General features: G+C 42.7%; 1 protein-coding gene across 6 annotated transcripts; it reads right to left on the reverse strand.

Annotated features, from left to right (window-relative positions):
* Window positions 1-5161: 5161 nt before the first annotated feature.
* LOC138803457 (peptidyl-prolyl cis-trans isomerase H) lies at window positions 5162-26490 on the reverse strand. Of its 6 annotated transcripts, none has more exons than XM_069987493.1 (10): window positions 26387-26490; window positions 25982-26046; window positions 25728-25751; window positions 25427-25471; window positions 24034-24076; window positions 20533-20625; window positions 17380-17467; window positions 16857-16897; window positions 15933-16022; window positions 5162-5316 (listed from the first exon to the last, which is right to left on the reverse strand). In XM_069987493.1, the coding sequence occupies exons 1-9, from the start codon at window positions 26450-26452 to the stop codon at window positions 15954-15956; spliced, it is 534 nt and encodes a 177-aa protein (XP_069843594.1). In that variant the 5' UTR covers window positions 26453-26490; the 3' UTR covers window positions 5162-5316; window positions 15933-15953. The 6 variants fall into 6 exon arrangements, with proteins under 6 accessions (XP_069843594.1, XP_069843598.1, XP_069843599.1 ...); XM_069987496.1 differs by lacking the exon at window positions 5162-5316 and adding an exon at window positions 11533-11633; XM_069987495.1 differs by lacking the exon at window positions 5162-5316 and adding an exon at window positions 13262-13639.
* Window positions 26491-26631: the final 141 nt, after the last annotated feature.

The raw sequence follows: 26631 nt of genomic DNA on the forward strand, positions 1-26631 counted from the left end.
AGTGTTGATTTTTCAGGCAAAGAGAGGTTTGTTTCTCCTTTCTAGAACCAAAAAGAGACAGGGCCTTGGGAAATGCAAATAAGTTGTTGGTAACAGTGGAAGGAAACATTGGGTTATAAAAGATGGGCAGGTCAACTACGAGCTTTTAATTTGAAACTTTCGAGACTACCATTAAGGAGGCTGATTTTAGTATTGTAGGTAAGGAGTGACATTTTTCTTTAAAAAAAAAATGGCTGCTGTGTGGAGAATGGATTGTGGAGAGGGAAGGAATGAAAAGAGAAATCAGTTAAGTGGCTAGTGTATCTGTTCTTGGTCCTGTCATTTCACCAAGGCTTTGCATTCCTTTTTTTTTTTTTTTTCTGTAGTGCAGTCCCGGGGCTTGAACTCAGGGCTGGGATGCTGTCCCTGAGCTACTTTTTATTTTAGGTCTGAGACTGGAACTTGAACTCTGTGCCTGAGGCACTTTTACTCATTGCCTAGCACTCTACCAACAGCCACACCTGGCTAGCACTCTACCAACAGCCACACCTCCAACCCGGTCCCTGAGCTTTTATGCTCAAGACTACCAGCTTTACCATTTGAGCTGTAACTCCACTTTTGGGCTTTTTCCTTTTTTTCTTTCTTTCTTTCTCGTGTGTGTGTGTGTGTGTGTGTGTGTGTGTGTGTGTGTGTGTGTGTGTGTGTGTGTGTGTGTGTGTGTGTGTGTGTGTGTGTGTGTGTGTGTGTGTGTGTGTGTGTGTGTGTGTGTGTGGTTAATTGAAGATAAGAATCTCATGGACTTTCCTGCGCTGGCTGGCTTTGACCTGTGATGCTCAGAGCTCAGCCTCCTGAGTAGCTAGGATTTACAGGCATGAGCACAGCCTATTCTGTCCTGAAAAGTCTGAATGCAGTCCAGTCTCATTCTTTTGCAATGTTCTAGATCATCACCAACTTTTTTTTTTTTTTTGTCGGTCATGGGGTTCGAACCTGGGCTTGGGCGCTGTCCCTCAGCTCTTCAGCTCAAGGCGAGTGCTCTACCACTTGAGCCACAGCGCCACTTCCAGTTTTCTAATGGTTTATTGGAGATCAGAGTCTTTTAGACTTTCCTGCCTGGGCTGGCTTTGGACCTCGATCCTCAGATCTCAGCCTCCTGAGTAGCTAGGATTACAGGCTTGAGCCACTGGCCTGGTGCATCACCAACTATTTAAAGCCTGAATACAGTGTATCTTTGTTAAAAAGAAAAGTTACTATGGACACTGAAATAGGAATTTCATGTACTTTTTATATATCATAAAGTTTTCTTTTTAACTCCTTAACACTTAAAATCCATTCTTATCCTCTGGGCATATGAACCATGGAAAAGCAGGAAGATCTGCATAGCCAGCTGCAATTTCTTGATCCTCGGCTTAAAACACTGCTGGACTCTCCTGTCTCTTACTTCTTTCTCAATCTAATATTCCCCACAACAGCCAGTGTTGTTTTAAACATTAGATTTATATCTGCCAGGAACCACCATTACTCTTAGGACATACCTAACTTCCTTGATCCTGAGGTCCTTTTATGACTTTCTGGAAGCCGCTCCCCACTCTTCTTCCACATTCCTTGTCCACTTTTCCAGGAGACCTCTCCTCCCCCTCACCCATTGCTCCCTTTGGACTGTTACATACTATTCTCTGTAACATTTCCTTTCCATTCTCCTTTGTTGCTAAATTTTTTAGGTCTATCACTAGTTTATGAGTCCCTCTCATTTTCAGGCCTCTAAACCTTCCTCGTTCCTTGAACATATAGTGTGTAACATGTAATATTTCAATGCATGTGTTAAATGACAGTGCAGAAAGGTTATTTGGGAAGGTATGCTAGTAATCCCTGTGAAAAAGCTTATAGTGGTTTTATATATATAGAAAAGCAGGTAGATTCCAGTGCTGCTATTTACCTATTTAAAAAAAACTTTTTTTTTCGTTGGTCATGGGCTTGAACTCTGGGTCTGGGCTCTGTCCCTCAGCTCTTCAGGTCAAGGCTAGTGCTGTACTACCTGAGCCAGAGCATCACTTCCAGGTTTCTGGTGGTTTATTGGAGAGTAGAGTCTCACAGACTTTCCTGCCCTGGCTAGCTCTGAAGCTTGATCCTCAGATCTCAGCCTCCTGAGTAACTAGGATTACAGGCATGAACCACCAATACCCACGTCCAGTCCCCCAGATAACTTTTTAATGTTAAGATTATCTTAACAGCAGCTGGGAAGGTGGCTCAGTGGTAGAGCACTTGCCTTGCATGCTCGAGGCCCTGGGTTCGATTCCTCAGCACCACATAAGAAAAAAGCCGGAAGTGGTGCTGTAGCTCAAGTGGTAGAGTGCTAGCCTTGAGCTGAAGAGCTGAGGGACAGCGCCCAGGCCCAGAGTTCAGGCCCCACGACCGGACCCAAAAAAAAAAAAAATTATCTTAACATCCTTTTGAAGTTATTCTTGGAACAGTAAAGATGCTTCAAAAGCATGCCCTATAGAGAACCCTCCCCAACCCCAAGTTGTTACAAAGACATTTAGAAAAGATCCAGAACACTCCTAAGTACAAGCGAACAGTAACTACTTGGAAGGTGTGGCTTCTGAAATAGCAACACCAATTCTGTAACATTTGTCTTTAAAAAGTTACTTAGAAAAAGTATGTAATTTACTAATCTAGATACTTCAGCTTTTTTCATGCTGAATGAAATTGCCAGGAAGATTAACTGTTAAACAAGAAACTTGTTTCTTTGTAGCCACCACCTGAGAGCCACTGTAGAGATGGCTAACTGAACCACAGAAGCAAGTTTATGTTGAAATTAATCTCTAAGTGGGAGCTCTCAAAGTTCTGCTAGTCCCTGCCTTCTTGGAAGCTCACCTTACCCACCTATCTATGACCACATTACACACAGTTCAGTTGCTGCCTTTGGGCAAGAGGATTCATCCCAAGAATCTCTTCCACTAAGTAACTTTACCCTGTCCATCTCCTACACTCTGGCCTAGAACAGTTGCCTCTTCCTCACTCAAATCTCAATCATACTTATCTTACAAAAAGGCTTTTTGATCTTTTCCTCTTACCCGATGTCTTTATTCCACATCATGTACATACCACCATCATTCACAGTACTAGGTGTTAGATGCTTACTTTTCCAGGTGCTGGGGACATAGTAGTTAGAAACAACAAAAAAAGCCCACCACACTCCATTTTCTGCACCTAAAAGGCACCCATTATAATGCTCATCACCTTGAGCTGAAACTGCTGTCTCCTGGGCCTTATTCTTGTAGCTCTACTGCAAGACTGGCTGGAATGTAGGTATCAGATATAAATGAATTCAGCTGCATAACACATCACAAGACTGTCAGCTCACAATCACAGCTGCTTACCCTCCTTCCCATCTCTTTACAATTTCACCATATCTCCTCCTGTAATGTGTCCATTGGGTTTCATAAACTCTGCTTAGCTAGGTAGAAACACACACACACACACACACACACACACACACACACACACACACACACACACACACACACACACACACACACACATCTGTACTTAAAAGGCTTGCTACCTCCTGTATCCCCAGTACACTGAAGGGGCTCATAGCTCACCTGTTACTTCTGTTGCTGTAATTATGGTGTCTCTGACGTTAAGACAGAAATAAAGTAGGAATGAGAGACACAGAAAATGCCTCATTAGAGGACAATTGGGGAACTTACTTTCTTCTTTCCCTTTTTAGCATTGCACAGTGGGATTCTAACATGCTGTAAGGCACATTACTACTTAAGTGACCTTTATTCTCTTATTTGACCCTTTCAATACTGTGTGGTTGGTAGGAATAACATCCTAATTTTTTGTTGTTGGTCATGGGGCCTGAACTCTGGGCCTAGGTGCTGTCCCTCAGCTCTCCAGCTCAAGGCTAGTTAGTACTTTACCACTTGAGCCATAGTGCCATTTCTGGCCTTTTCTACTTAGGTGGTACTGAGGAATAGAACCCAGGACCTCATGCATGTAAGGCAAACACTCTACCACTGAGCCACCTTCCCAGCCCAACATCCTAATTTTTACAGGTGAGGAAGCTAGGACTCTGAAGGGGCCTCACTAAGACATTTAAAAAGATCTTCTCCTTCCCCCCCTCCTACCCCCGTTTAAGATTTGATTAAATGATTCCCATTTCATCATGATCAAGACACATTCTATCAGATGGTCTCCCATACCCAAATACCCCAAGTTAGTGGCACTTTTCCCACAGGCTCCAAACTGATTAAATTGAACCTAGTGCACCCTTGGAATAAATAGTGCTCTAAAGCCCTGGGGCATTGGCTGGTTTCCAATCAGCTTGAATCTAAGAGGGGAATGCTAAGACTGTAACTCAGAGGCATCAACTATCAATAGCAAGCTCTTGACTCTGGCCTGTACTAGCCTCCTAGGAGAGCCAGTCTTCCTAGCTGAAGCTGAGGAGTGAAGAGACAGGACAATCATTACAATCATGTGTAAACACACACCACATACAAGTAGAATAATGAAACCTGCTCAAGGCTATTGTTCTACCACTGTGAACCACAGCTCCACTTACGGTTTTCTGGTGGTTAGAGATAAGTCTCATGGACTTTCCTGCCTGGACTGACTTTGAACTGGGATCCTCAGACCTCAGCCTCCTGAGAAGCAAGGATTGCAGGTGTGAGCTCCCAGTGCCCAGATTTAAAAAAAAATTTTTTGGTACGTTGTAGGGCTTGCACTGTGGGCCTAGGTGCTGTCCCTTAGCTCTTCAAGTCAAGGCTAGCGCTCTGCCACAGCTCCACTTCCAGTTTTCTGAGTGGTTTATAGGAGATAAAGAATCTCACAGACTTTCCTGCCCAGGCTGGCTCTGAAGTGTGATCCTTAGATCTCAGCCTCCTGAGTAGGTAGGATTGTAGGCGTGAGCCACTGGCGACCAGCTTAATTTTTATTTTTTATTGTTATAAAGGTGATGTACAGAGGGGTTGCAGTTAAACAATAAGTAAGGTAATGAGTACTTTTCTTTTTGGACAACATCCCCCTTTCCCTCATTCCAGTTTGAAATTATTTTGAGAAGTAGGATGGGAAAGAATGATATGTTAATGGGGGATACATTGTATTCATGTATGGAAATGTTACAATCAAACCTCTTTTGTACAACTTAAATATGCTAATAAACACACACAAACCCACAACATATTAAAAAAAATCCTTTATTTACAATTGAAAATTTAAACAGATAATCTTGGTTCCAGTCTGTGCACTTCCATGGTCTCTTTATCTAATGAAGTGGTGGCAGGTGGTGAAGCAAAACCAAGAGCCAGAAAATCATCCAGGGCTAGGGAAGACCTACAATGGCAGAAATGGGGAGGTCAGTAAGGGAGTAGGAATTAAGCAGCCCAAGGGAACCATGAAGGGCCATTCCCCAGCTCTCTTTTATACTCCTGATTCTTTTTTTCCCAAAGAGCAGCACCAGCTTCACTGTCAGCATAGGTCAGACCTTTGGTTCCCTAGAGCTAAGTGGAGATGTGTATTAACAAAAGAACCAAGGAGAAATAAACTTTGCCAAGTATATGGCTTCATTTATTATTTACCCTTCCCAATTCTGCAGTATATATTATCTCTATGCTAAGGAGCAAACTAGAGTCACAAGAGGTTTAGTAGCTTAACTAAGGCTACAGAGTTAGACAGAAGTGGGGTTTCCTGGTCTGCCTGGCTATCTCCAAAGCCTGTGTCCTTTGCATCAAGGCTCTGTGGAGCTCCAGAACAGGTTTTCATACAAGGAATACAACAGGAAAGTTCACACTCTCTGGTTATAGTTGCAGTTGTACTTTAAAAAAGTGGGTGAACCGACTCAAGGTACTCTTGTCCCCCTCCTTGGGCCACCCCCCAATGTGCCCACACCTTCCTCTGAGAGACAGTGAGTCCTGGCATCATACTGCAGAGAGCAACAAGAAACCAGACCACTATGATGAGGATGATAATAATGCTGCTGCTGCTTCTTCCTCCTCCTCCTCCTCCTCCTTTTTCTTTTTTTTTTTTTGTCGGTTATGGGGCTTGAACTCTGGGCCTGGGCGCTGTCCCTCAGCTCTTCAGCTCAAGGCGAGTGCTCTACCACTTGAGCTACAGCGCCACTTCCGGTTTTCTGGTGGTTTATTGGAGATAGGAGTCTCACAGTCTCTCCTGCCTGGGCTGGCTTTGAACCGCGATCCTCAGATCTCAGCCTCCTGAGTAGCTAGGATTACAGGCGTGAGCCACCAGCGCCCGGCTCAAGTTTAGTTAAAACTACATATATAGTTATATACATGAACTATAGTTAAAAGTATGTATATAAACTGGCACAACCCTGGAATGCCAGCACTTGGAAGGCTAAGGTAGGAAGATCACAAGCTTATGCTACCTAGTGAAACTGAGGCCAGCCTTGAGACATAAGAGACCCTGTCTCTTATGAGTAAGAACAAATAAAACCACCTACATATATATGATATGTATTTCTCTTCTAAGATGCTTGCTCAGTTAGGAAATTCAAACATAAATAGGACTATACAAACTAAAAAGAAAGTCTGTTACTATCTCTACTCCATAGAAGTTTCTATTAGTGGTCTGCTATTTATTGCTGAAGAAATTTCTGAAAGAAAATATAAATTGTGTCAAGTTTACACAATGTACTACATCTTGATCCACTCAGTTTACCTTGGAAATCTTGCTAAGAAGACAGATCTTCTACTTTTTCTTGTAAGGCTGAACAATATTCAGTGGAAGAGTGCATATGTTCAATACCTGATTACAATGTAGCAGCTTTGCTTTTGTACTAGATTCTACTGGAATGAGGCCAGATATTCTCCCGCTCCATCCTTTCCCCACTCCATCCTTTTCAGCTGGCAGAGCTGCTAGCTTTCAGAGCAGGGAATAGTGTCATGCAACAGATATGCAAGTAGGAGCTGCCAAATCTCACAGGTGTCGAGGACAGCCTCCTATTTTCATACAGAACCTCTTCTTTTGCCTGAACTACGCAGTGACTAGGACTGGTCTCCAGCCCAACTTTCACATTATAGCCAGAATCATCTTCTGAAAAAGGAAGTTCAACTGTAGTATTTTCATCCACAATTTTTTTCAATGAATCCTATTGGCCCAGTTCTTTTTGGAGATTCAGGACCACCTCTGAGAATCTCAGGAGCACAAAAGACTCTCCAGGGATTGAGTGATTTATTGCTTCGCGTCCAGTTCCTCCCCTCAGAATAGTATGAGCTGCTCAGCATGGTGCTGCTGGCTTTTGGAACTGGCCCTGGCCTCCCTTCTGCCTCATCTTGTTTGCTTTTCTTTTCTCCTCATATTAAATTATATAAATTCTGCTTATATTTCCTATTTTTATGCCTTTGTATATGTAGTTCCCTGTGCCTGAAATACTCTCCCAGACCTTCCTGACAAGTTTTCTTCTTTCTTGTACTCTTGTGTAGCTGTCTTTCCAAACCACTACAGGCAGACCCACACTCTCACATCTCCTTTCCCTTGTTCTACAAACCTCCAATCCAGTACTATACTGTATTGGTCAATTTCCCCAAGAGGTTACACTCTTTGAAGGGCTTCTCAAATCTGTAGCCTCATATGCTATGGGGCCCACTTTAATTAACTAGTGCTACCACTAACACATCTTTCACAATCTTCCCCTATAGTATATATCACAGCTCCAGGAATTCTAAAATGAGGTCCTAGATTTAACTCAAACAGCACCTTCAGAACTGTAATGATATCTAATCACTATTTGAATTCTAATACTGTCAGAGATGGAGGCATGTGGTACAGTATCAGCCAATGAGTGAAAGCATCAGATACTGAGTTTGAGGCCTGGTCTCAGACCAAAAAAAAAAAAAAAAAGAATTCCAATATTGCCTCCTTGTAAGCAAAATTATATACTAACTACGGATTTTTTTCCTAAGATGTAAATATTAAAAGATAATCATTGTAGTGTTTCCCATTTATCTTTGATAAGTATGGGAAGCACCCAGACATTAAGTTGATCATGTGCCCCAAATGGCTTACTTGTAGGGAAATTTGGACTACAAGGAACTGAGGAAAGCACTGCTACTTGGTACTGGTACCAGACCTGGAAGTCACAGGAAGGGTGACTAGCAGAGTGGCTTAAGATTTTATTTTTTTATTTTTTTTTTGGGTCCGGTTGTGGGCCTGAACTCTGGGCCTGGGCGCTGTCCCTCAGCTCTTCAGCTCAAGGCTAGCGCTCTACCACTTGAGCCACAGCACCACTACCGGCTTTTTTCTTTTTGCTTATGTGGTGCTGAGGAATTGAACTCAGGGCCTCAGGCATGCAAGGCAAGCGCTCTACCACTGAGCCACCTTCCCAGCCCAGCGGCTTAAGATTTTAGAGCCAGTTCTTTTTTTTTTATTGGTCCTTAAGTTCATGTAAGCAGTAAGAATCCAGTTCTGACTACAACAGACCCATTAAGATGAAACTAAGGTTCCTACAACTAGAGCTGTATAGAAAAATTCAAGGTCAGAACCTCAGACAGCAAAACTCAAAGAAGTTGTGGAAGAAATATTACATAGGGAGGTCCAGCTGACCTCACTTGTCTCCAGTCTCCTATCTAGTTTCCTCATACCATTTTCTCAGAGATAGAGCCCAGGACCTCAGCTGCATGATAAGGTAATACCTTGATATCAATACAGTGGATTCTTGCTGGCCCATCAAGATGTCTTTTCCTATGTTTGACTCTTTTTTCGAAAATGTTATGTTCTCAATGGAAAGACAATTTTTTTTTCTCTAGACAGAGCCTTGCCATTCAGCATCTACATCAATTTTACTGCGGGCTGGTTAGGAATGAGAAATTCCAGCCTCTACCCAGGTTTGTGTGGGGCAGGGTGGGAGGCTCATCATCCTGTCCCTTTTCTTCCCAGCTACGTATCTCTAATTTTACATCGATGTGTCATATTCCTCAGGTTTGTTTGGGGCAGAATAATGGTAGACAGTTATAATAGATGTTAAATTAAATTGGATAATATTTCTCATACTTTAACGTAAACATAAATCTCCAGGAAAACTTGTTAAAAAGTTGGTACTTTTGCAATAATGGAGGAAGAACTATGGCAGGTTAAGGTTAGTAAGACCCCAGGATAACACAGAAAAGTGGTGTGAAAGTAAAGAATTTCTAAACTTTATTCTTCTGGGTCTCACTATGCAGCCCAGACTGGCATGAACTCACTATATAGTCCAGGTTGACTCCAAACTGCCCATCTTTCTGCTTCAGACTCCCAAGTGCTAGGATTATAAATTGTGTTACCACATCCATCTAGTGATCAATCTACAGAAGGAAAAGGACCTGTAAGCCTCAACTTTAGTCAAAGCAAGGAAATGAGTAAAAGAGTAAGAAATGGACATCAGCTATTGATAAGAAAGGGCAGGTTTAAGTCCAAGGAGCCCTGATTGTTGGCAGAAAGGAAGAATCAGGTTATCTACTAGGTCTGGATAAAAGAAAGGTTTGTATTACTCCCAGCACACGTGTGCATTCTTTTCTCAGCATTTGTTCATTCCAGGTCTCAACCCCAAATACTTGCCATTCTGCAGTTCACTTGTGTAAACTTCTTTTTTTTTTTTGGGTCCGGTCGTGGGGCCTGAACTCTGGTCCTGGGTGCTGTCCCTCAGCTCTTCAGCTCAAGGCTAGCACTCTACCACTTGAGCCACAGCACCACTTCCGGCTTTTTTCTTTTTGCTTATGTGGTGCTGAGGAATCGAACCCAGGGCCTCAGGCATGCAAGGCAAGCGCTCTACCACTGAGCCACCTTCCCAGCCCCTTGTGTAAACTTCTTAAACAAGATAGTGAAATTTACTGCTAGGTGCCAGATGCTCTGAACACAAAACATTTTACATATGAGGTATGTATAGTAATTAAAATGGTTGCTTATACTACACAGAAAAATTCTAGATAATAAACTGTAGCAATTACAAAAGAATAGAGAAGACATATAGGATCTGAGGTAATGAAATTCAAGACAAAGGAGAAAAGCCATTAAGGAAATGATATTTAACCTTATCAAACTTTAGAACAGCCACTGATTTGTGAAATGATAACTCCTTTGTACAAATACTTAAAGATATTTTAAAAAATTAGAGGGGCTTAGAATGTGGTTTAGTAGTAGAATGCTTGCCCAGAATGCATGAAGCCCTGGGTTCAATTCCTTAGTACCACAAAACAGAAAAATCCCCAAAAGTGGTGCTGTAGCTCAAGTGGTAGAGTGCTAGCCTTGAGCAAAAGAAGCTCAGGGCCAGTGCCCAGGCCCTGAGTTCAAGCCCAGGACTGAAAAAAATAAAATAAGAACTGAGTATAGTAGCACACAGCTATAGTCCCAGTGCCTGGGAAGCTATGGCATGATCACAAGTTTATTTTTATTTTTATTTTTTTTTATTTTTGGGTCCGGTCGTGGGGCCTGAACTCTGGGCCTAGGCGCTGTCCCTCAGCTCTTCAGCTCAAGGCTAGCGCTCTACCACTTGAGCCACAGCGCCACTTCCGGCTTTTTACTTATGTGGTGCTGAGGAATCGAACCCAGGGCCTCGAGCATGCAAGGCAAGTGCTCTACCACTGAGCCACCTTCCCAGCCCCCAAATAGATAATTTTTTTTTTTTTGTCGGTCGTGGGGCTTGAACTCTGGGCCTGGGCGCTGTCCCTCAGCTCTTCAGCTCAAGGCGAGTGCTCTACCACTTGAGCTACAGCGCCACTTCCGGTTTTCTGGTGGTTTATGGGAGATAGGAGTCTCAAGGTCTCTCCTGCCTGGGCTGGCTTTGAACCGCGATCCTCAGATCTCAGCCTCCTGAGTAGCTAGGATTACAGGCGTGAGTCACCAGCACCCGGCTCCAAATAGATAAATTTTAACAGCCTACTCTTTTTTTTTTTTTTTTTTTTTTGGGTCCAGTCATGGGGCCGGAACTCTGGGCCTGGGTGCTGTACCTCAGCTCTTCAGCTCAAGGCTAGCACTCTACCACTTGAGCCACAGTGCCACTTCCGGCTTTTTTCTTATGTGGTGCTGAGGAATCGAACCCAGGGCCTCAAGCATGCAAAGCAAGCGCTCTACCACTGAGCCACCTTTCCAGCCCCTAACAGCCTACTCTTGAATTTAAACAACATAATGCCAAACTTTTTCTAAAATACATCCTGGAGAACACAGTTATAACATATAAAACAAAAATGTAATTATTCAAATCATTAAGGTAAGTTAGTATTGTACAAATGTCTTACAGAATATTTAATATTTTATTTTTAATTTGAAGTACTTTTCACATGAACTAAGAAGGAAAAGTTTTCCACACATAATAACAAATTTACATAGGGAAAAAAAATCTTTGCAAAAACTTAGATGGAAAAAGAAAAGGACCAGATGAACATACACTAAAGTGGTAAGAAAGTGGCCTTTGGACAGGGAAGGGGTTTAGGAATGGCTAACCATTTGATACTGTGTAATTAAAAATAAACAACCAAAAGAAATAAGGGAACTTTGCTTATTTATTTATTTATTTATTTATTTATTTATTTATTTATTTATGGAAAGGGATTTCATTGTTGTCTAGGCTGTTCTTAACTTCAGAGCAAGTGATCCTCATACTTCAGGTTCCCAAATACCTGAGAACTCCAACGTGCTTGTCTAGGATCTTATCCTTTAAGCTATAAAAGTTAATGGGAAGGGGGGCTGAGAAGGTGGCTCAGTGGTAGAGGGCTCGCCTAGCAGGCATGAAACCCTGGGTTCAATTCCTCAGTACCATGTACACAGAAAAAGCCAGAAGTGGTGCTGTGGCTCAAGTCATAGCGTGCTAGCCTAGAGCAAAAAGAAGCTCAGGAACAGTGACGAGGTCCTGAGTTCAAGCTCCAGGGCTGGCAAAAACAAAAACAAAAACAAAAAAAGTTAATGGGAAGGGCTGGAATGCGTGGCTCAAATGGTACAGTGCTTGTCTTGTAAGCAAGAGACCATGAATTCAATTTCCAATACAGCAACAAAACAAAACATAACAACAACGAAAACCCAAACATTACTTTGGGGGCAACTGGAAAGTTTGAGATGCATTACATGTAAGGTCTGCCCTGGGCCAGGCAGGCCCTGTGCAGACCTCTTGGCTAAGTTTCCACCCAGTATCTGTGTTATGTAGGTAGCTGGCACACCTGGAAGCAGTTACCCACCCCTCCTGCTAGGTCACATCATGGGCCACCTCTGGTCACTCCTCCCATCTGACCATAGGAGGGTCCCAGGCCCTGAGGTCATATCCAGATTGAATGTGGCCACACCTTTCCCCCACCTGGACACACCTCTTCCTGTCCCTGGCCTAGATAAGCTCTGGCCTGGGGGTGGGTCTCCCCTTTTTGGCCAGCACCTCCACCATGCACTTCTTTTTAGGTCTGAATAAGTTTTTAGGCATGAAATGTCAAGAAGTATGTAATTTTAAAATGAGAAAGGAAAGAAGGGAAAGAATGGATGATAGGAGTACCTAATAGTGCATTGGCTACCTAATTAAACCTAGTATATTACTTTATCTTACAATTACATAATATTATTGTGGTTATATAGGAGGCATTTATTTATTTATTTATTTATTTTTGGGTCCAGTCATGGGGCCTGAACTCTGGGCCTGGACGCTGTCCCTTAGCTCTTCAGCTCAAGGCTAGCGCTCTACCACTTGAGCCACAGCGCCACTTCTGGCTTTTTTCTTTTTGCTTACGTGGTGCTGAGGAATCGAACCCAGGGCCTCATGTATGCAAGGCAAGCGCTCTACCACTGAGCCACCTTCCCCGCCCCTAGGAGGCATTTATATTTAAGAATTCCTGCCAGGCGCAGGAGGCTCACGCCTATAATCCTAGCTACTCAGGAGGCTGAGATCTGAGGATATCAGTTCTAAGCCAGCCCAGGCAGGAAACTCTGTGAGACTCTTATCTCCAATAAAGCACTAGAAAACCAGAAGTTGCACTGTTGGCTCAAGCAGTAGAGTGCTTGCCTTGAGCTGAAGAGCACAGGGACAGTGCCTAAGCTCAGAGTTCAAGCCCCATGACCGACAAAAAAAAAAAAAAAAAGGATTCCTAAGTTTTTAGGCATGAAATGTCAAGAAGTATGTAATTTTATGGGCCTGGGAAGGTGGCTCAGTGGTAGAGCACTTGCCTTGCATGCTCGAGGCCCTGGGTTTGATTCCTCAGTATCACATAAGAAAAAAGCCGGAAGTGGCTCTGTGGCTCAAGTGGTAGAGCGCTAGCCTTGAGCTGAAGAGCTGAGGGACAGCGCCCAGGCCCAGAGTTCAGGCCTCACAACCAGACTCACCCCCAAAAAAAGTATGTACTTTTAAAATGAGAAAGGAAAGAAGGGAAAGAATGGATGATAGGAGGAAAAGGAAGGAGGGAAGGGAGTAAAGGAAGAGGACCATAAAGAATGAGAGGGTGAAGAAATGGAAAAGGAGGGAAGAAAGGAAAGCAAAAACAAACTAAGATAAAATGAACAAAAATATTATACAAATAAATGGGCATTTAAGGGCTGGGAAGGTGGCTCAGTGGTAGAGTGCTTGCCTTGAATGCATGAGGCCCTTGGTTCGATTCCTCAGCACCACAAGCAGAAAAAAACCAGAAGTGGCACTGTGGCTCAAGTGGTAGAGTGCTCAGGGACAGCACCCAGGCCCAGAGTTCAGGCCCATGACCTACAAAATAAAATAAAATTTTAAAAAATGGGTGTTTAATGCAGTATTTTTCTAACTTTTCTATAGCTTTAAGACAATCAAAAAGAAACACAAAACACCATCCCTCACATACGTTCATTTATGTGCAAGTGATCAATTCTCTTTTTTACTCTCTCAAAACTGAGCAATGTTACTCAAGATAGTATGTTTTATTTCCTGAGCTCCTGAAAGGTAGCCACACCTTTCAATTTTTTGCTAACATGCTGTCTAGCACAAAGCAGGCAATGGCAAATTATAGATAGGAAGAAAGTCTGTGGAGGTTTAGCAATGTAAAATGTGAACGTAGGAGTCTGTCAAATTAAAGTCAGGACCTGCAACTATTGTATCTTTTCGCTCATTTGTGGAATTTAGACTTTATATGTAATATAACCTATAAAGGGAAAGGAGGAGGTAGAAGATGGTAGAAAACAATTACTATCAAAATACATTATATCTATGCAAGAAAAATGGCACAGGAAACTCACTGAAAGCTGTTGAACAATAGGGTATGTGGGGATACCAGGAAAGAGAGTAATAAAAGTTTATCTGAAAATACACTCGTTACCTTGCCCATGTAATTGTAACCCCTCTGTATGGTATTTTCACAATAAAAAATATAAATAAATAAGATTCAGGCAAGAAAAATAACAGTTTACTGACGAGGAGAAGAGGGGGGAAATGCAGACAAAGATCCAAATCCAATGCATATCCTAAAAAAATTAAGAAGATTGAGGGAAGAGGTGGGGGGGGGATGGGTGAGAAAGGAGTGACATTGATCAAGCTATATTGTATTCATAAACTGCTTTGTTAAGTGGAAACTGCTTTGCACAACTCCTTTGTACCTAATGGTAACAGTCAAAAAAATAAAAAAAGAAATGGTGCTGTGGCTCAAGCGGTAGAGCGCTCATTTTGAGCTGAAGAACGCAGGGACAGTGCCCAAGCCTAGAGTTCAAGCCCCACGACTGACAAAAAATAAATAAATAAAAATACAAAAGAGTACTAGAGTACTATTTTGGGAAAAGAATGACAATTCAATATTCAGAAAGTTGTTGAAATTAAATAAAATCATAATCACAATAAAAAAGTTAATCTGATTAAATTAAAATAAATGTTCATGTAGTTACATGGCAAAACCTCTTTGTACAATTAATATATGCTGAAAAACAATGACAGGAAAGTAAAACAGGCTATGTGGGAAGTAGGTACCAGTGGGAAGGAGCTAAGCTGAGAGAGGGTGGAAATGGATACTTCATATTGCACATGTGAACACAGAACAATGGAATCTATTGAGATTGCTTGAAGAAGAGGGGAAGGTGTTAGATGAAGAGAGGTGAAGTAGATCTGGATGCATACATTGTAAGTATGTATGGAAATGTCACAATGAAACTCCCCCTATAAAATTCATGTACTTTATTTATTTATTTTATTTGGTCATAGGGCCTGAATTCTGGGCCTGGGCACTGTCCCTCAGCTCTTCAGCTCAAGGCTAGCACTCTACCACTTGAGCCACAGTGCCACTTCTGGCTTTTTCTGCTTATGTGGTACTGAGGAATCAAACCCAGGGCCTCATGCATGCAAGGCAAGCACTCTACCACTGAGCCACCTTCCCAGCCCCTCATGTATTTTAATAAAATACCTTAAAAAAAAAAAAAAAAAGTCAGGGCTTGGAACTGCAGTGTCAGTTCTTCTTTTTTTGCCAGTCATGGGACCGGAACTTTGGGCCTTGGGCCTGGGCACTGTTCCTCAGCTCTTCAGCTCAAGGCTAGTGCTCTACCATTTGAGCCATAGCGCCACTTCCGGCTTTTTCTGCTTATGTGGTGCTGAGAAATCGAATTCAGGGCCTCATGCATGCAAGGCAAGCAATCTACCACTGAGCCACCTTTCCAGCTGCAGTGTCAGTTCTGAGAACCTTTAGGACAGATGTGTCTTCTGGTTGTCCAGAGTCTCCCAGGGCTGAAGCCAGGTCCTTCTAGTAGTAGTGCTGAACAGAACTTTAATTTAACAGTGCTGTTAGAAACTATCTACGTGGTTTTCATGTTGATACTCTGTACACTGAAAAGTAATAGAAAAGTAACTCTTCCCATTTTAATCGTTAAAATGACCCTAAGAAATAAGTATTTTCATCTTGAGAGAATGAAAACAGGTTCAGAGAAGGGAGGGACTTCTTTAAGTTCACATACAGAGAAAATGGGTTCAACCGGCATCTTCAAGTCTAAAGTTCTTTCCAGTAGACCAGGATGCACTCTGCTAACCAGTAGGAAGAAGGCACACTTACCTGAATCAGTCTTCATCAGGACTACATCTCCCCACACTGTGAGATTACCACAGGCAACTTGGGCTTATTGTTGGGGCCTGTGGGAACATTCTAGAAAAGAAAATACAGTAGTACAGCATTTGCCTAGTGTGTGCAAGTCCCTGGGTTCAATTCTTATAAGTGCACAAACACAAGTAAATACACACACAGACATACACACAAGGCAAGCAAGCACAGGGAAGATTCACATACTCAGATGCTTGCTTACACTCTCACTGAATCTTTGTGATGCCTCTACATTAAGGACCCAAGATTCAGCAAGTACATGTCCTAGCTGGCAGGTAAAGCAAACAATACACCAAGGAGAACATGTAATACACTGAGAAAATATCAACCTTGTGATGCGTAAGTTAAGAGAGAGGTATACAAGGGGCAAGTAGAATAACTAAAATGATTCTTAAAGAGGTTAGGAGAAGAATTCACAGAGAAGGAAACATTTTAGACGAATAGGATGTCACCAGGAGAAAAGAAAGCCTTCCCCAAGAACAGCCCAAGCAAAGGCTCAGGACAGGAAAGAATAGCAAGCATGGAGGGATATGTATGGTATATTTAGGGAAGACCTGTTAGCCTGATATGATTGGAATAGAAGAGGCACTTACAGCAGAAGGAGCCATAGAGAGGCAAGAAGGGAACAGGTCATGAAGGATTTTGACTGCAATACCAAGTAGGTTATGGTGTCTTCAGAGGCTAAACCTCAGGGGAGGTTAACTTATGGGGCCAAGAAAACTTAAAAAAGATATGTGTCCTCTCCTCTGCTTCCTAAGAAGGTATGTATACCGAGGCAGGGACAGTAGTGAGTCCATTCATTCTTCTCTAACTGCCTGATCAAAGCAGACTGTACCAGGCTACAAAGGCTGAGAAAGAAGATACCCAAGCATGACTTACTTCAATCTTTCTCATCACTAGAAGTCCATCAATGATTTTTCCTGTAGGAAGAATATGAGCTAGACTTTATTCTCACATATACAGCACTTTGTAGCTCCCAATGCCCATTTTTACCTATCATTACATTAGATCCTCTTACTAACTTCAGGGCTTTAAGATTCAGTAAGGTGAAATGAAGTGAAAGGTCACAGACAATAAGCAGTGTAATTAAGGGCTGAAGCTCAGGTCTGAGAAAGTCCAAAGTTTTGCTGCACCAATGCTGCCTCTGGCATTACTTTTGTCCTAGCATTTGAGTTTCCTCCTAGAAAGCATATTGCCCAAGTGGTTACAAACTACATCAGATAATCCCTTGTCCTTCCTGCTAGGTTTCTAACCATACATCTTCTCTTCCTTCTGACCACTTCCATCTTCCCTACAACTGCTAAGAGCAGTTCTATCAGTGTGGAGACTAGAGCTTTTGGGAACCCCAACCTAGGGGCTGGGGACAATGGGGCCTGGAAAATAAGAAAGGAGTAGGACTTACCAAACACCACATGCTTCCCATCCAGCCAATCACATTTAGAGCAGGTGATGAAGAACTGACAGCCATTTGTACTGGGACCACTGTTTGCCTGACAGAAACCAAACATACTTGCAGTAAGTTTTCCTGGCCATATTATCTGAAGAGCAAGATTCCCCCAAAAGCCTGTAGTCTTGTCATCTCCATGCTTCTATTCAACAACTTATTGTGAGTCAGGGCCTAATTTAGGACACAAGGATAGAAAGGAAAGAACACACAAGCTCTACCCTTTAACAAATGTGTAAATCTCCTACAGTGTGAGTTTTTATAATAGACTGATTGTTTATGTGATATTACTTGGTGTAGTAAGTTGCAAACTAGTTACAACTGGATTGTAGTTACAAATTAGCAAGGAAAAGACCTGTTGCTTATGCAATAAACTGTTGTGTCTAAATGGCTTTGTACTGTATTATAAAAATAGTAACAAGGAGCAGGAAGTTGCTATGCTAGTGCTAAGCTAGGAAAAAAAAAAAGACTACCTGCAATTTATGTCTGGTGTGTGAGTATTCTTTTTTATAGCTATTGTCCCAAATCTTTTATTGCCAAACATTCCAGTAAAAAGTTTAAACTGAGAATCTGAGACTCTTTAGTTACATCTTTTCCTATTCTTTCCTTGAAATTATTTTTACATTATTATATTTAATAATGGGTTATAAAAGAATAGGCTACTGGGCTGGGAATGTGGCTTAGTGGTAGAGCGCTTGCGAATAGGCTACTGGGCTGGGAATGTGGCTTAGTGGTAGAGCGCTTGCCTAGCACGCATGAAACCCTGGGTTCAATTCCACAGTACCACATAAACAGAAAAAGCTGGAAGTAGTGCTGTGGCTTTAGTGGTAGAGTGCTAGCCTTGAGCAAAAAGCTCAGGAACGGTGCCCAGGCCTTTAGTTCAAGCCCCAAGACAGACAGACAGACAGACAGACAGACAGACAAGGAAGGAGGGAGGGAGGGAGAGAAAGAAAGGGAGAGAGGGAGAAAAATAAAAATAATAAGAAAAATAAAGAGAAAGAAAGAAAAATTAGTTTTAGATTTCAACTGTGAAGGAAAGAAATGTATATGAAATATACAAGCACATTAAAGCCATGTCTAGGGGTGATCTCTAAAACAAGGAATTTTATAATATATTTTCAAAACTCCCATGTAAGACAAAGCTATTGGTTTTTTAAGATGAAGGGAGTAAAGTGCGGCTATTTTTGGTGTGTATATATGTATTCAAGAATATCACATGTAAAGCTGGGAGCTGGTAGCTCACGCCTATAATCCTAGTTACTCAGGAAGCTGAGATCTGAGGATCATGGTTCAAAGCCAGCCTGTGCAGCAAAGTCTGTGAGACTCTTACCTCCAATCAACCACCAGAAAACTGGAAGTGGTACTGTGGCTAAGCAGTAGAGCGCTCGCCTTGAGCTGAAGAGTGCAGGGACAGCGCCCAAGCCCAGAGTTCAAGCCCCACAACTGACCAAAAAAAAAAAAAAAAAAAAAAACACAAAACAAAAACTCACAACTAGGCTATGTATGTGACAGTACAACTTAGCTAGGGCTGGCCTAAAGTGGGCAGAGAAGAGCTTCCCAACACATGCACAGGGCATGCACAAAGAAGGGTTCTAATCCTCATAAACAAAAAGTTGAAGAGCATACCTAAGCTACTTCTGCACATTTGTTCTTGCCCAGGTGACTTTCCTAAAAGAGGGTTCGCAAACTGTGTGCTATACTAGTCTCACCCAGTTTATTAGGGTAGCCTCCTAAATGGCTTCCTTCCCTTGGTCTTTCCATCCCCAGCAGTACTCATGCCACAGCCAAGGTTTTTATCCAAAAACGTAACACTGATCAACTCTGCTCAGAAAAAGTAGAATAAGGCTTCCAAAACCTATGAAAGAAGGCCTACTTCATACTTTTTCTGGCACTTTAGGAGCTAGGCCCATTTGTCCTTGTTGCAGCCTATATTCTCATTACTTTTGAATTCCTTGAATAAACTACCTGCTATGACATGGTCACAAAACCATGTAGAATCTATATGTTGGACCTGTAATGCTCTTTCTTCCTACGTCACCTGGCACAAAGTTTCTTTAAGAACTTGCTAGCTGGGCGCTGGTGGCTCACGCCTGTAATCCTAGCTACTCAGGAGGCTGAGATCTGAAGATTGGGGTTCAAAGCCAACCCCGGGTAGGAAAGTCAGTGAGACTCTTATCTCCAATAAACCACCAGAAAACCGGAAGTGGCACTGTAGCTCAAGTGGTAGAGCGCTCGCCTTGAGCTGAAGAGCTGAGGGACAGCACTTGGGCCCAGAGTTCAAGCCTCACGACTGACAAAAAAAAAAAAAAAAAAAAAGAACTTGCTTTCCTCTTATCTGGGTAGGTTTCTCCTACCCCTTAGCAGCAATGTTCCTTATTCCTCTGGGTCATGATCTTTTTAGGTACACTTAGATGCCTTCACCTAATGTATTAAGATACATTGGTGGCACAGATTACATCACACTGGACTAGTCATTGTGTGTAAGTTCTTCCCTTTGTAGATATTGTCAGAGTGGCAGGGATCATGTGTATAGCCTTATGCTTTACCATAAATACCTGAGGAGATGAGTAAAGCATGGGTGAACAGAGCAGCAAGAGAATGTGCATATACATCTTGGGACTGGGGGAGTGAGAATTAGGGCACTGATCAAGAGAAATTGGTAGTAGGGGTGGGAGGCAGAGAGGCAAGGAGTGGGAATAAGGGCTCCAGGACACGGGAATAGGTGTGGTGAGCAAAACCAATTGAGTAAGAGCAGGAGAGGTGTCAACAAGCAGTGTGGGTAACAGGCTGGTATGAGTGACTCAGGCTAAGCTGGAGAATGAGCAGGTGAACACCAAATCTTGAAAGCATAAGTGGGCATGCCCAGCCACATGTTCCAGCACAAATAAAGGTAACAAACACATATCAAAAATCACTTGATTTCCCCAGCCTGCTAGCAGACCCTGCCAACAATGTAACAGGTTAAGAAGGTGGGAGTGGAAGACATAAGGCCAGAGCTAAGAGGAGAAAAGCATTTGCTCCCATTCAACAGAAAAGGAATGGGCTTCAACAAGGGGCTAGAAGGCAGTTGGCTATTAATCTAACCCCAAATCTTGATTACAGCTCACTTACCATAGAAAGTAGGCCTGGAGCAGAATGTCTAAGTTTAAAATTTTCATCTGCAAATGGCCCCCGGTAAATACTGGCAACTCCTGTACCATCTCCCTGAGCAGACAGAAAGGAAGTGTTAGTGGCCTTGAGTTTTGTTTACCCTGGAAACTAGAGGAAAAACACTGCATCCATAGCCTAGTGTCTTAGTCTTATTGGTCACCTTAGTTATCACATCCCAGCCCATGGGAAGTGTCTCAGTGGTAGAGTGCTTGCCTAACATGCCTGGGGCCATGGGTTTCATCATTTCATCATTTCTGAAAACAGAAGACAAAAATAATACCCACCCCATAGACCTATGCAAGCCCACACTGTCCAGGGCATCTTACCAGTTGGATAAAAGAGAGTAACAGCTGCACCTCTAGAAAGATCAGTCACAGGCAAAGTGGAGAACAATAATACATTATTGCATATATAACCTAGTCATTCCCAAAGACAACTCTTAGACCTGCAATAACATAATAAATACTAAAGTTGGTTCTTGGCTAGCCCTATCAGAAAAATTCCCTCCATCACTACAGAGGGAAGATGGATAGGATGATGCACATCTCTCATACCAGCAATGATGAAAGCCTAAAATAGGCAGACTGCAGCCTACATGAGCACCTGGACAGGAAGTAGGACTCTTATTTCAAAAATAACAAGCACCTATCTAACAACTATGAGACCCTGAATTCAAACATTAGCTCAAAAGACAACAACAACAACAATAAAATCCCACCATCATCACCAACAAAACCCCCTAACTCATACTGGGACAGCTAGAATCAATCTTAGGAATCTAGAAATGGAATATAGATGCTGTCACTCAAGTTGTATCATAAAACTAGAAGTTGGAGGTGCCTATTTTCTGCAAGATAGACTAAAAGACAGGAAGAAAATGTAGCACAGATATATTCAGAGCAACGAAGAAAAAGTAGATAAGAAGAACCACTAGTTTTTTATCTTGTAAGGATGAAGTTATCCAATCTATAGTTGTCAGGAATATTCAATCTGATACTATGAAAAACATCTGGCAAACAATGTAGATGTAGTACTGTTGAACATGCCTAATCTGTAAATCCCAGATCCAAATACTTCAAAATCTAAAGCTTTTTTTGAGTGTCATATTGGTACTCAAAAAGTTTTAAAATACAAAATCTTTCCATTTTGGCTCACAGCTATAATCATAGCTACTCAAGAGGCTGAGATCTGAGGCTCATGGCCCAAAGCCAGCCCCAGCAGGAAAGCCTGTGAGATTCTTATCTCCAAATTAACCACCAGAAAACTGGAAGTAGCTCAGTGGCTCAAAGTGGTACAGTGCTAGCTTTGAGTGAAAGAGCTCAAGGACAGTGCTCGGGCCCTGAGTTCCAGCCCCATGACTGACAAGGAAAAAAAAGAAATTTCCATTTTGGATTAGGAATGTTCAATTGGTAAAGACTGTGCAAATACTCCAAAAGTGAAATGTTTTATCTCAAGTACTTCAGTTAAAGACATACTCAATCTGCACTGTATAAACAATCAAATATGCTAATATAACATTAACTCCCATACATAAACACAGAAGAGAAAGAAAAAAGAAGTTCATTTCCAGCTGTCTCATTTGGGACAATTTCAATATTCCAATGAGCCTATGCCATCCTCTATCATCACACTATCTATTGCCATCCAGAAGCCAGAGCAGGGAAATTAATTATTCAGAGCCAGCAATAGAAAGCAATCTATATATTATATAGATAACTATATATTATAGTTAATATAATGGACTGTTCGAATAAATTATACATTCCAATTATAACATAAGGTAGCTACTAGAAAGCATGTTTTTAAAAACATAATGACAAGACAAAGTACAGGCAATTACTCCAAACAAAATATTAAACTATAATATGTATAATGTCTGATTTAGGGTGACTATATTAAGGAATGTCTAGACAATTGGCAAAGCATTACTTCTGGGCATGTCTGTGAGGGTGTTTCTAGAGGTTGACAGGTAGGATATGGAAGTGAGAGTGAACATTAGGTAAGCATTATCCAATCAACTGGGGGCCTAGATACATAGAACAGAAAAAGCAGAAGAAAAGGAAAACACTCTCCTCCCCACTTCACTAATCCTTCCTAAGTGGGATCCCTGCATCCTGCTGCTGCCTCGCGCGCGTGTGTGTATCCTGGGGGGCTTGTAGTGTGTGTGTGTGTATATCCTGGGGGGCTTGTACTCAATACCTGGTCACTGTCTCTGAGCTTAATTTGCTCAAGGCCAGCACTCTACCACTTGGGCCACAGCATCACTTCTGGCTTTTTTATTTTTATTTTTCCCAGTCCTGGGGCTTGAACTCAGGGCCTAGACATTGTCTCTGAGCTTCTTTAGTTCAAGGCTACCACTCTACTACTAGAGCTACAGTGCCACTTCCAGCTCTTTCTGTTTATGTGGTACTGAGGAATTGAACCCAGGGCTTCATGCATGCTAGGCAAGCACTCTACCACTAAGCCACATTCCCAGACCCATTTCTGGCTTTTTCTGAGTAGTTTATTGGAGATGAGTCTCACAGACTTTCCTGCTCAGGTGGTTTCCTCAGATATTAGCCTCCAGAATAGCTAGGATTACAGGGTAAGCTACCAAGGCAGATTTTGAGATTTGTATTTAGCAACCTTCCAAGGGTTTCCAGGCCTTCAGCCCCATACTGGGGGGCTACACTTTCAGCTCCCAGTTCTGAGGCTCCTGGATGCTTTAGCTCTCTAGCTTGCAGATATCCATCATGGAAGTTTTCAGGCTCTGAGATTGTATATATCAACTAATAAACCTCCTTATGGTTACATGTACATATACACATACACACATGCATATGTACACACACACACACACACACACACACACACACACACACAACCTATTTACTCTGTTGGTTAGTTCTCTGGAGAACCCCAAATAGCCTCATATTATGTTATGATGTTAGTATGGTGTTAACTTTGAAAACACACACACACACACACACACACACACACACACACACACACACACACACACACACACACACACACACACACACACACACACACACACACACACACACACACACACACACACACACACACACACACACACACACACACACACACACACACACACACCCCCTCTCTCATGCTCTCTGTCTCTCTCAGATAAGACTGGTAACTATAAACCAAAATGTCAATAGGAGATTCCTTGAGAGGTTAGGTAGAAAAGTTTAGATTCTGGCCACAAAAGTTTGAAGTTTGGAACATGGAAGTTAATGATTCAATTTAAGTACAGATGTCTGTTATGCAATGGTACAGTCAGTAATAGACAGCAATCCTCAGAACATCTTATCTCTTGCTCATACTACTGATCTTAAGTCTCAGGACTGGGTCCCCATAGTAAAAATAGCAGCAGCAACAGAAATAGTATCAACACCTAAATCTATAGTTTTTTTTAATAACAAAGGAATACTTACACAAGTAAATACTTACATTAACAAAATCTCCACCCTGAATCATGAAATCCTTTATGACCCTGAAACAGACAGCAAAAGATCCCAAGAATTTCTATGGTTAGAAAAACACTGACTTCATCACTGAAATAGTAAGTTAATAATGATTTCAAAACAGTCTTTAATCTCTTTGGCTTGCAACATTATTATTTGTTCCAGAAGCAAGTGGGTTGAAAGTATTATTAACCATAAAATCAGCATTTAAATATAAGTTAGGGCATCTTAGAGTTAATATCAACCAGCAGGATATAATGCAGACTATTGTATTCTTTAAAAAAAAAAATCTGGGGTTGGAAATGTGGCTTAGTGGTAGAGTGCTTGCCTAGCATGCATGAAGTCCTGGGTTCAATTCCTCAGTACCACATAACAAGAAAAAGCTGGAAGTGGCACAGTGGCTCAAGTGGTAGAGTGCTAGCCTTGAGCAAAAGAAGCTCAGGGACAGTGCCCAGGGCCTGAGTTCAAGCCCCAGGACTGGCAAAAAAATAAAAAATAAAAAAATTTGCATTCACATGACAATTCAGAATTAGCCGCTGGTTTTATTTTCTTTTAAATGGCCTCATTCTCCAAGGAAGAACAGTATATCCTCCCTATCTTATACGCTCTTGAACCAACTAACTGAACATCAAAAATATTCAGAAAATATTATAATCTGTACAAACAGGTAAACTTTTCCCCACAATATATTACAAGTACTTACAAAGCACTAACATTGAATTAGGTATTATAAGTAATTTAGTGATGATTTAAATTATACAGAAGAAAGCCAGGCACTGGTGGCTCGTGCTTATAATCCTAGCTACTCAGGAGGCCGAGATCTGAGGATCATGGTGGCGCCAGTGGTAGAGCACTATCTTGAGTGCAAAAGCTCAGGGACAATACCCAGGCCCAGAGTTCAAGCCTCAAGACTAGCACACACACAAAAAATTGATACTGGGGGCTGGGAAGGTGGCTCAGTGGCAGAGTGCTTGCCTTGCATGCCTGAGGCCCTGAATTCGATTCCTCAGCACCACATAAGCAAAAAGAAAAAAGCCGGAAGTGGCGCTGTGGCTCAAGTAGTAGAGTGCTAGCCTTGAGCTGAAGAGCTGAGGGACAGTGCTCAGGCCCAGAGTTCAGGCCCCACAACTGGACCAAAAATGGATACAAAAGGATGTGTGTAGGATGCAAGAATTTTCCTTCAGTGCTAGGGATCAAAGGCAAGGTCTCACACATGCCAGGCAAAGGCTCTAAAATAAAAGAGTAAATATACCATTTTAAACAAACATCTAAATATCCACAAATTTTAGTATTTTGGGGGATCCTGGAGCCAATCCCCTATAGATACCAAAGGATGATTCTATTTCTGAAAGCCCTCAGAATGGTGTTTCATGTCTTACCTATGGAAAGTGCTCCCTTTGTATCCTATTGGAACCCCATCTTTTCTATAAACAAAAAGAAAGAGACTTAGAATGATGACAGATTAATTAAATCTTTTCAGTTCACAACATACTGGAGCCAAAGGGAGTCTCTCCTAAAGATGGCCTGGCCGGAAGAGCGACACAAAAGAAGGTAAGTGAATTAACGGCTGATCCTTGGGTATTCTCTTTTATCCCTCAAGGTCTGCCTATGGCACCCCAATACCCTTACTGCAGCCCCAGGACACCCCACTGCACTAGGCAGAAAACATGTGAGACTGACCTGAATTCTCCAGTGCAGAACTGCCTAAAAGAAAACAACAAAAGTGAACAGTTCAGTTACCATGACATCACAGCTGTGTGCCCCTCTAATCTCAGGAGGGGAGGGCTGTTCTAGACACTAGGGCCAACAAACCCACAAACAGGTCAGCTAGACGGCAAACACGCAGGTATACAGATTACATAATAACATAAATCCACATGGGAGCTATGAAACAACGGCAGAGGCAATATGGCACGGCGGGAGCATCTCCTTACCTAAAGTTCTCGGCCGTCTTAGGCACAACGTCTGCAAACAGCTCAATCTTCATGCGTCCAACCTCCTGCAGGAAACCAGACACAGACGGTTCAGTTCCCCGCCAGGTAGGGCTCACCGCGCTGGGGATGGGCCGGGCCTCTCCGGGCCTTGGACTCTCCCGCGCCACCCGCGCCTTCCCGGCCAGGCTTAACCTCAGGAAGGCCGGTGGCGGCGGGGCGGCGGTGGGGTGGGAGGATGCCCGCTCCCTCCCTTCCCCTCCCGCACCCAGCCAAGTCCACAGACTCCGGTGCAATTCTGTTTTCTGGCCTCCCGAATCCCTTCTCCCTGGGTGGGTGAGCTCCGCATTACTGCCCCACGGTGCAGTCTCCATTCGGGACAGGTCTGAGTATCCGCCTGTCGCTCACCTGACCACCAATGCTAACATCAAAGAACACGACGGGGTTGACGGGGCTTGAATTTGCCACCGCCATAGCTCCGACCCGGAAGCAGAAGCTAGAGTTCCGGTGAAGTAAAGTCAGCCCCGTGGAATTCAGGCGCAGCGCAGGCGCAGTGCAGCGGAGGCGGCCCCGCCCCTCAGGCCCCGCCCCTCAGCCCCCCCCCCCCCCAGCTTTGGCGGGCGCGCCTAAGCCTGGGGGTGGAGGGAATGGGA

This window comes from Dipodomys merriami, unplaced genomic scaffold (genome assembly GCF_024711535.1).
Source record: "Dipodomys merriami isolate MVZ:Mamm:240054 unplaced genomic scaffold, mDipMer1.0.p SCAF_34, whole genome shotgun sequence".
Classification (NCBI taxonomy): domain Eukaryota; kingdom Metazoa; phylum Chordata; class Mammalia; order Rodentia; family Heteromyidae; genus Dipodomys; species Dipodomys merriami.